The sequence below is a fragment of the Sinocyclocheilus rhinocerous genome, unplaced genomic scaffold, assembly GCF_001515625.1.
Source record: "Sinocyclocheilus rhinocerous isolate Xijiao unplaced genomic scaffold, SAMN03320098_v1.1 scaffold5, whole genome shotgun sequence".
NCBI lineage: Eukaryota > Metazoa > Chordata > Actinopteri > Cypriniformes > Cyprinidae > Sinocyclocheilus > Sinocyclocheilus rhinocerous.
The window spans coordinates 1,287,779-1,297,293 of record NW_015661874.1 but is presented as its reverse complement, the minus strand read 5'-3'; the positions used below and the strand labels follow the sequence as shown (position 1 = coordinate 1,297,293).

At 36.0% G+C, this 9,515-nt stretch overlaps 1 protein-coding gene across 10 annotated transcripts in view; it reads left to right on the top strand.

The window, feature by feature from the left end:
• Positions 1-9,515, top strand: part of syngap1b (synaptic Ras GTPase activating protein 1b) — a 138,011-nt gene that overhangs the window by 108,825 nt on the left and 19,671 nt on the right. For 7 of the 10 annotated variants that reach the window (XR_001638290.1, XM_016536334.1, XM_016536342.1 and 4 more), the window contains 6 exons: positions 499-700; positions 771-997; positions 2,196-2,409; positions 4,303-4,878; positions 5,917-6,360; positions 7,633-7,809. Coding sequence is in view for 9 of the 10 variants with exons in the window: in XM_016536334.1 (XP_016391820.1) it covers positions 499-700; positions 771-997; positions 2,196-2,409; positions 4,303-4,878; positions 5,917-6,360; positions 7,633-7,809 (1,840 nt within the window). In the remaining variant the exon portion in view is untranslated. The remainder of the gene's footprint in view (positions 1-498; positions 701-770; positions 998-2,195; positions 2,410-4,302; positions 4,879-5,916; positions 6,361-7,632; positions 7,810-9,515) is intronic. The other 3 variants (XM_016536335.1, XM_016536337.1, XM_016536336.1) reach the window with 3 other exon arrangements.

Sequence of the window (9,515 nt, the reverse complement as noted above, 5' to 3'; positions counted from 1 at the left end):
TTTTCTTTCCCTATTCATTTGTTGTGTCTCCCAAAATGTGTAATACACATGCTTTTAGTCCCGGTGTCCTCATAAGAGGACATCTATGAAATCAACCTCCTGTTTCGTAACAGGAAGTCATATTTTGATTTGAAACCCCATAACATTTTTCTGAGATGTTGAATATTATCATATTTCCATAAGAGTGTCACTAAATTAATATCAGACATTTTTGAAGACCAAGGAGAGGGAGTGGTCATGGTGAAACATCCAAACATTTAGTATCTCTGAAAAGCCCTGAATGTGCTCTGTACAGGACATCCAGACTTAAAACTGTGGCATGTATAGTCTCAGAGAAATTCACTAAAATATAATGTCCTCATATGAGGATGCAGGGTCTCAGGAGGTTACTGATGATGAACATAAAGATCATTCACATTATCATCATTATCAATGTGGTAACATTCAAAGCTGACCGTATCAACCCCGTGTCCTTACCGATTCCTCACTGTGTTACAGGTTTGGCAGTAAGGAGGAGTACATGTGCTTTATGAATGAGTTTTTAGAGATGGAGTGGGGCTCCATGCAGCAGTTCCTGTACGAGATCTCCAATCTCGACAGCGTGAGCAACGCAGCTGCTTTTGAGGGCTACATCGACTTGGGAAGGGAGCTCTCGATCCTGCACAGTCTTCTGTGGGAAGTCATGGCACAGCTAAGCAAGGTAGATGCTGTTTGATTGTCTAGATAAAGATGACTGTGATTGTCTGCTTATGTTTGCAATCGGTCATCAGTCTGTTGTTACCGTGCCAAAGGATGCTATCATCAAACTCGGACCATTGCCCCGCCTTCTGAATGACATCAGCATGGCCCTTCGTAACCCTCACCTCCAGCGACAGCCCAGTCATCAGACGGACAGACCGCCTCCAGAGAGACAGACGGAAAGACTGCTCTCCAGGCCCAGCTTCAACAGGGGCATCTCGTCTGAGTTCCAGAACATCATGATGAGAGACCGCAACAGGTAGAGTCTGCTGTCTTTATGTGTGTCACATCTGCAGGAAGTATTTTCCAAATCCTAGTGAGCTGCCTACTTAGTCTGCATTTTTAGGCACCTTATCCAAACTTGAATTGAGGTGCAATGGGTGCTATAAATAAAAAAAATGTGCAGAATAAATAAAGAAATGTACAGAATTGAATTTTTTTTCTATTCTGCTTTCTATTTTTAAACAATTTTATTCTATTTTACAGAGACTATTTTAATCATTAATTTTGGTTTTAGTACAGTAACTATATTAAAAATGTAATTTAGTTGTCTTTTATAAAATCACATTTGTATTATATTTTATATAAAGTCTTTTATCACACAGTATAAAAACATTTAAAATACAATGTATACATATTATAAAATATAATAAAATTATGTAAAATATCGTATTTAAAAAAAGGGTAAGAGTATACATTTTATTAATAAATTTTTATAAATACATTTTATTTTATTTTCATTCGTTTAGTTTAGTTGTCGGAATATTTAATTGTGCTTTCTCATTTTTATGGGAATTATTTCAGTATAACATTTAGATTTTTTTCCCCGTCACTTAAAATGAATCTGAAAAAAAGACTGATAATTGAATAACATTGTTAAATATAATCTTTAGCGAATATCAAAATGAATATTCTTCTTTCACACTATTTATTTTATTTTATTTTGTTATTATTTTAATGCTTCTATTCTATAAGCATTATAGATAGTACTATCTGTAATGCTTGTATACCTTATTTTATTTCAGATATTTGCCAGCATTTCTCATTTTTGTTTAGTTTAACTTGAAGTATAAAATAACAAACTAAATAAACTAAAACTAACAAATAAATACTATATAGACATTAAAATACATAATAAACATGTCAAAAACACTAAAAAGGTAAACGTTTTATTAAAACTTTTACTAAGATTAAAGTGAAAACAAAAATATTTAAAAAATCTAATTCAAAATATTAACATAAACGGTAATAATATATCAGTGATACTAAAATAACACTGTATCAGAGTTTATTTTATTAATAAATTAAATAACTACAAATCAAGAATGACAATATCACATCATATGGCTCACTAGGTTTTGGAACTGAGCTTAAGTGAATGTCTTAAGGAATATTGCTTGTGGAGAAAATGAGCGTCGATATGATTTTCCATCTTAACTTTCTCATATCTAACATAGTTCAGTCGAGATCACTCGCCTGCCCTCTCCAACCTCTGCCATGTCCAGTGGCGGCGCCCCTCCGTCCCGGGCCGGATTGGGGGGGTTTGCGGACCGCGATCATCCTAACCGAGCCTCATCTAAAGACGTTTTCTATGTTGCCCGTCCCCCGTTGGCCCGCTCTAGTCCAGCGTACTGTACTAGCAGTTCTGATATTACTGATCCAGACCCAAAGGTAAGTCCCATAGGACAGTGCTTCTGATTGGGTGGGGGGTTCTGATTAAATAATAACCCCTTTCATTTAGAAATCTGTCATGACTATGGTCAGTGCTGTCTGGTCCGAATTCTCATGTGAATAACAGCTCGCTCCCTAGCACACGTTTCGCCAGCTTTTCTGAGGGTTGGCTTTGTTCCTGTGGGAGAAGGAAGCGCCACTGACCTGCTTACTGCAGAGTCACATACCATCCAAGCATGGAAAGAGGGCTACGAGATGATGTGGGTGCAGTCAATACATATGATAGAGATTCTTACGTTAATCTTGCATCACCATTTGGGATTCAGGGTCGTGACATACCAAAAGTCAACAGTTCACCCAAAAATTGAAATGCTGTGAGTATTTACTGCAAAATTGCATCACATGCAGTTTTCATAGAGACAAATGCTGTCGAAAAAGCACTATAAAGGTAGTACATATTATTTGTGCACTATATTCCAGGTCTTCTTCAAATTTAAGATTTAACCAATTTAATTTAATTAATTAAACTTTTTTTTTTAAATAATTACATAAAAATGGCACCTGCCATGTTAGGTTTTGCCTCAGTGCTATATAAATTCATTTGACTGTTGTAGTCTATTTCAGAGGAACTTGATTTAGCTTCAAAATATAAGTCTCAGAATTTTGAATTTTGATTTTTTTTTTTTGCTACAAAGGTTAAATTAAATTCATTAAAATTAAAATTTTCCCTGTAAAAGCTGTTGAAAATGATTTCTTGTTATATTATATACTTGCTAAAATATAATATTATGTTATTTAAATATAATATATAGAATATAATATTTGATTAATTAAATATAATTTTCTTTGACATTATTGCTAGGACTTTTCTTTTGTTATTTGTTTTATTTATCATAAAAATGATTATTTTTAAGATGCTTGAATATAATCTAAAAAAACTTATCTTTGTATAAAATATAATCAGCAAATTATATATTTTTTTCCAATAGAAATATTTTACACAAACAATAAACAATATACAATTACAGTTAAATGTAACTTAATGACATTTAAATTAATCATATTAAGTTCATATGACTTAAAATCTATTTAAGTCATATTAACTACTTTTATGGTGCTTTGTGGTGTTTTTTCTATTTTGATTTCAGTTAAATTAATTTCTCTTAATAGCTGATGCTAATTATTTATTAACATTTGTTTAAATATTTAAATAATTATGTCATTTATCTTGACATTATTACTTGGACAATTGGGTGTCTTTTTTATTTTAATTCTTATTTATTTATATATTTTTTTTTTATATGCTGTAAAAAATGAATGTCAAAAACTTACCTCTGTATAGACTACGATCAGTAAATTCTATGTGATTTTTTTTAAATGGAAATATTTTACACAATGTAACAATGACACATTTAAATGAGCCATTGAAAAAAATCTATTTAAGTCATATGAATTCATTTTTATGGTGCTTTTGTTGTTCATTCTGAATTCAGTTAAAATTATTATATTCTATAAAAGCTGAGCGTAATCATGTAGTAAGTAACATTATTTAAATATTATTACACATTTTGACAATGCTAGGACAACCTGGCTTTTGTTTTTATGCATTAAAAGCATAAGAATAAAAATAAGCACATTTTTAAGCATAATAATTCTACTTCCTGTGAAAAAAAAATAACAGCATATGGGTTTTTAACGACATGAGTAAATAATAACAGAAATGAATCAATTTTTGGGTGAATGATTTCCTTTTAACCCAAGTTAATACACACATGCTGTCAAGCCACGTTCATAACCGGCCACACCTGCTGCGCACGGCAGGTATCTGCAGCGTTCTCGCCCGTAGGTTCTGCTGTAGGTGTTAATGAAAATGTTTCTATGATGGACCTCCAGGACTCAAGAATGAACAGCGTCTCTAACCTGCAGTCTATGGGGGACATGCTCAACTCTTCCCAGGCCTCGATTGCCGGCCTCGGCAGCTACGGTGGGCTCGCGGGCTTGGGAGGAGGCCTCGGAGGCCAGCTGCGTGCCGGAGGGCGTATGTCGGCCGGATCCGGGGGTTCCAACATGTCCGGGGGTCTGAGGTTGAGCCAGCTGAGCCAGATGGGAACCACCACCGACTCGCTGTCCCAGCAGCAACAGCAGCAAGCCGCCGCGCTCCGCTACCCCCTCTCCTTCCAGAACCCTCTGTTCCACCTGGCTGCTGACGGGCCTCATCTTCACCACCAACACAGTCGAGCTCAACCTCCTCCTCCTCTCCTGCTGGCCCCAGAGCCAGACGCCTCTCACCCAACTTACATACCGCAGTTCGCCCATGGCGGTTTCTCCCGAAGCGAGGACCTCTCCATCCTCAGACCCGGCCCTCATCTGGGTCAGCCGAGCATCATTCACTCCCACAGCTACAGCGACGACTACAGCCGCCATAACCAGAGCGAATACGGGCGACGCCAGCTCTCCATGCACATGCAGGTATTTTCTTGACTGTTTTTATTGACTTTTGCATCGTTTTGATCTTAATGTATTAGTTATTCCACAAAAGTACCATGATCAAATGCTACAAAGAAGCTCAAGAGCATCATCATCTTCATCAGGAAATTAAATGGGTTACATATATATAAATAAATAAAATATATATATATATATATATTAGGGCTGCATGATTATGACAAAAATCATAATTGTCGATTATTCCCTTGAAATTGTAATTGCGAATTGAAATTGTAATGATCACAATTTACATTGAATGATGTGTATACCATTGTTTAAAACCCTTAAGATAACATGTAGAAAGAGAAAAACGCATCTCAAGCACACAGAATAACATAAGTGGACTTTGAACGATTAATTGCCACTTTGAACGATTACGTAATTGTGGCATCCATAATTGTAATTGCGATTAGAAAATCGATTAATTGTGCAGCCCTAATATATATATTTCAGCTATAAAACAGCTTCTCAGAAACCAGTAGCATCATTAATTGGCTCAAGTCACTTCATGTTGATTCAATTCAATTCACTAACAGCCAGTGTCAATTACAAAACAAATTTGATTCAGATATAAAGCAGCTCTACAGAAGATCATAGTGTCATTATTCAACTTAATTTAGTTCGGTGTTGATTCAATTCATTTCAATAATCGTGCAAAGTTCATCAATTATGTAATGACTTCAAAGCAGATTTACAGAAGACAGTGTCATTACCCAGCTCAGTTCAGTTCAAGTTTTGTTCTAATTTGATAATGCGAAATTGATAAGATTTCTGAATGTTAATTACCTTTTAAGCCCCAACTCAGCAAGCCAAAGGCAACAGTGGCAAGGAACCAAAACGCAGGTGACAGTAGTGAACAAAAGGAACCAAAGAAGTTAAACGTTAAACATCACAGATTCACAAACTTTTGTTGGCGTTTTGTTTTGCTTAGTGCTGCTTATACTGAATTTCTGGGTAAAATGACTTAAAAATGAGTGGCTGAAATGGTGGTTGTTATTTAAGCATGTGTCTCATGACCAGGAGCAGCAGCAGATGGCAGGCATGGCATCGCAGACGGGCACATCTCATTCATCGCTCGCCACGCCACCTTCCACCGTTCAGCCTGCCCGCCAAAGCTCCATGGCTCCTCCCACGCAGCGCATGAAATCTCAACCCTCGCATCAGCTTTCCGTGAGTTCTGCCGCCGCCGCCGCTCCTGCGGGCAAAACCAGGCCACAGAGTGGAAACCTGCTCCAGTCCCCAGAGTCTGGCTTCGGGGGCCGGCAACAGGGTCCTCGGCAGCAGCTGTCCGTCAAAGACAGCACCCCGCCTGGCCTGCCGCATCAGCAGAGCTCCACCAGAGAGAGCCAGGGATCCCAGGGCTCTCAGGGCGGAACGCCGCAGTCCACACAGCAATCCAAATCGCATCAGGAACGGCAGCAGATCCAGCAACAGCATCTGCTCAAGCCTACCATGAGCAAACAGGTGTTCCAATCAGAAACCATTGTTCACTCTGCTATCAGTGTGTGTATGTGCGTTTGTGTCTAGTATTTCTTCAGCTGGATATTTCTTTTTGTGTGTGATCTCTATAAAATTATTTATAAAAATCCTTTTCAAGTCATTTGTGATGGAAAAAATGTGGGCTGAACTGTTTTCAAGTTTATTAAAGGGCAATAATTTAACAAATTATAAATATTTAATATATAAAATATTTATCACACATAAAAACGAGGATTTTTTTAAGGTGGCAACTTTATAGTCAATACAACTAGTAAAACAAACGAACGCCACAATTTATCAGTCTGAATGGAAAACGTAGTCATAAATGTGGTTATTTAAATATTTATTTCACTATAAAAAGATATAAAATGCCACACAGAGAGTTTTTCACAATTATTCTTTGCTGATTTTAATAATATTTTGAAAGTTTATTAAAGCCATTTAATATCTTGTTTGCTATAATTTTTACAAATTCAAAAAAAGCTATATTTATGACCCACAAAAATGAGAATCTCATTAACACTGCAAAACACCTTATATTTATAATAAATACATCTACTAAAACAAACAAAAAACACTATCATTTATTCATCTAAATGAAAAACATAGTATTAAATCTCATTATTTAAATACGTTTATTTTGCTACAAGAAGATGCTGCACAGGGACTATTTTTGGGCAGATTTTAGAGAAAAATCATCAGAATTCTGTGAAATGGATACAAACCTGGTCAAATGTGTTAAATGGAGCTGAAAGCACTATAATTTAATTGGTAATAGTAGCATAACAAAATTAATCAGCATACTTAATAATTTTCTTTAAAAAAAAATTTAACTTTTATTCAGCAAAGACACGGTAAATTGATCAAAAGTGACAGTACAACATTTATAATGTTACAAAATTCAAATTTCAAACTTTCTATTTATCAAAGAATCCTGAAAAAATGCATCACAGTTTTCACAAAAATATTAAGCAGCAACAATAAACTTTCACCATTGATAATAATTAGAAATGAGCAGCAAATCAGCATATTAGAATGAATTCCGAAGGAACATGTGACACTGAAGACTGGAGTAATGATGCTGAAAATTCAGCTTTGCATCACAGGAATAAATTTCATTTTACGATATATATTTTTTTAAGTTGAAATAATATTAAACAAAAACATCAACGACCTCAAACTGTGTAGTCTAAATATTAAAGATGCAACCCAAACGTCTGTTTCCACACTTACATGCTCTTGTGTTCTTTTCCTCAGGGCTCTTCCCAATCTCCATCCACTCTCAACCCTTCGACCCCTGCCTCTGAGCGAACGGTCGCCTGGGTGTCCAACATGCCCCATCTTTCTGCTGACATAGAGAGCTCCCGCATCGACAGAGAAGAATACAAACTCAAGGAGTATTCAAAGAGCATGGACGAGTCGCGTCTGGACAGGGTGTGTTTCTCTCTTACTCTACTAGATGTGTTCACATCGGGGTGAAAAAAGAGATAGTTCACCCAAAAATGAAAACGGTGTCATTTACTCACCCTCATGTTGCTCCAAACCTGAATGAGTTTCTTTCTTCTGTTGAACACAAAAGAAGCTATTTTGAAAAATGTTGGTAACCAAATAGTTACCAGTAGCCATTAACTTCTATAATATGGAAGAAAATACTGTGGAAGTCAATTTGGTTCTCAACATTCTTCCAAATATCTTCTTTTGTGTTCAACAGAAGAAAGAAACTCATACAGGTTTGGAGCAACTTGAAAGTGAGTAAATGATGACAGCATTTTCATTTTTGGGCGAACTGTCCCTTTTTGACTTGTTTTCAAACTGTTTCTTGGTCCAAACTCGAGCTTGATTCTTGTCTCTGTCCTTATGCAAATGCACCACAAGACTCTCAGTTGACTGCAGAGTGCACTTGTGTCTCCCACCTCAGCACACAAGTGTCAAGGAAATGCATATCATGTCTTTCACCTCTGTAACAGATGGTGCTGGCAGCCTCATTTATGCATTATTTAAATATCAAATGAGAATGAGCAGCCTTTTGCGGCAAACAGACTCCTGGAGAGAGCAGCATGGGCTTTCAATCAGTACGTCCTGGCTGCTCTTGACCCTCTGTTCTCCCCTGTGGAAATTTGTGTAGAGGTGACACGCAACCTTTTTTCATTGTTTCACAGTTGTACCTATTAAAGGACAGTTTCATATTCAGCTATGAATCAGCATTTTTTTTGTTTGAAAAATACATTTTGCTAGATTGCATTGACTGTAGTTGCCCACCTAGGCAACATTTTCATGCATGAATGACACATTCCTTGCGGAAAAGCTGTAGGGAGCAAAATCATGCTTGCTTTCTCATTACTGAAAAAACCACACTGTTTCGAAAACGGCTGAGCTACAAAAATACGAAAACAGTCATTATTTACTCTTAGTCTTTATTTCTCACAAAAGATGAGTTTTTGAAGAATATCGTGCCTTCAAAATTGTCCCTTTTATATTTTACAGAAGAAAGAAAGGATTTTGGAGTAAGATTTAAGTAAATGATCCCAGAATTTTTGTAGTGCCACCAGGCCCGGTTCTTGACAGCTATAGAAGGGTGGGCTGGCAGATATACTGGGTGGGCATTTTTTAGTCGTCATATCATCAAATAGTCTAGAAGATATTTATACTGTAGATATTGCTGTATTAACTATGCTATACTAACCATATTACAGTATATGTACACTGAAAAAAGCTTTCATGGGCACCCTAGAATATCATGCACTCTCACAGCAAAATGTTTTTTTTTTCTTTATTGAATAGTAAAAAAAAAAAAGCCCTCTTTGTTCTCTTTCTCTGGATCATTGTTTCTACACTGATGACTCTTTTCAACTAGCTTTTTTATTGATACCAGACAAGGCCATAATCATGTCTAGAACATTGGAGGGACCAATTGTTTTGAGGAAAATATAAAGACCAGACCACTATGGTAATGGTATTTATTTAAAGAAACTAAATAAATAAAGGATTTAAATGGATTTAGGGGAATAAATTAAAAGAAGAAAAAAGAAGAGTAAAAGAACAAGAATAAGAATTTTTGTAAAGTAATCAATCTGAACTGCAAATAAGATTTTTATTTTCAAATATGCACCCATTCAATTTCAGTTGTATTGCTGAAAACA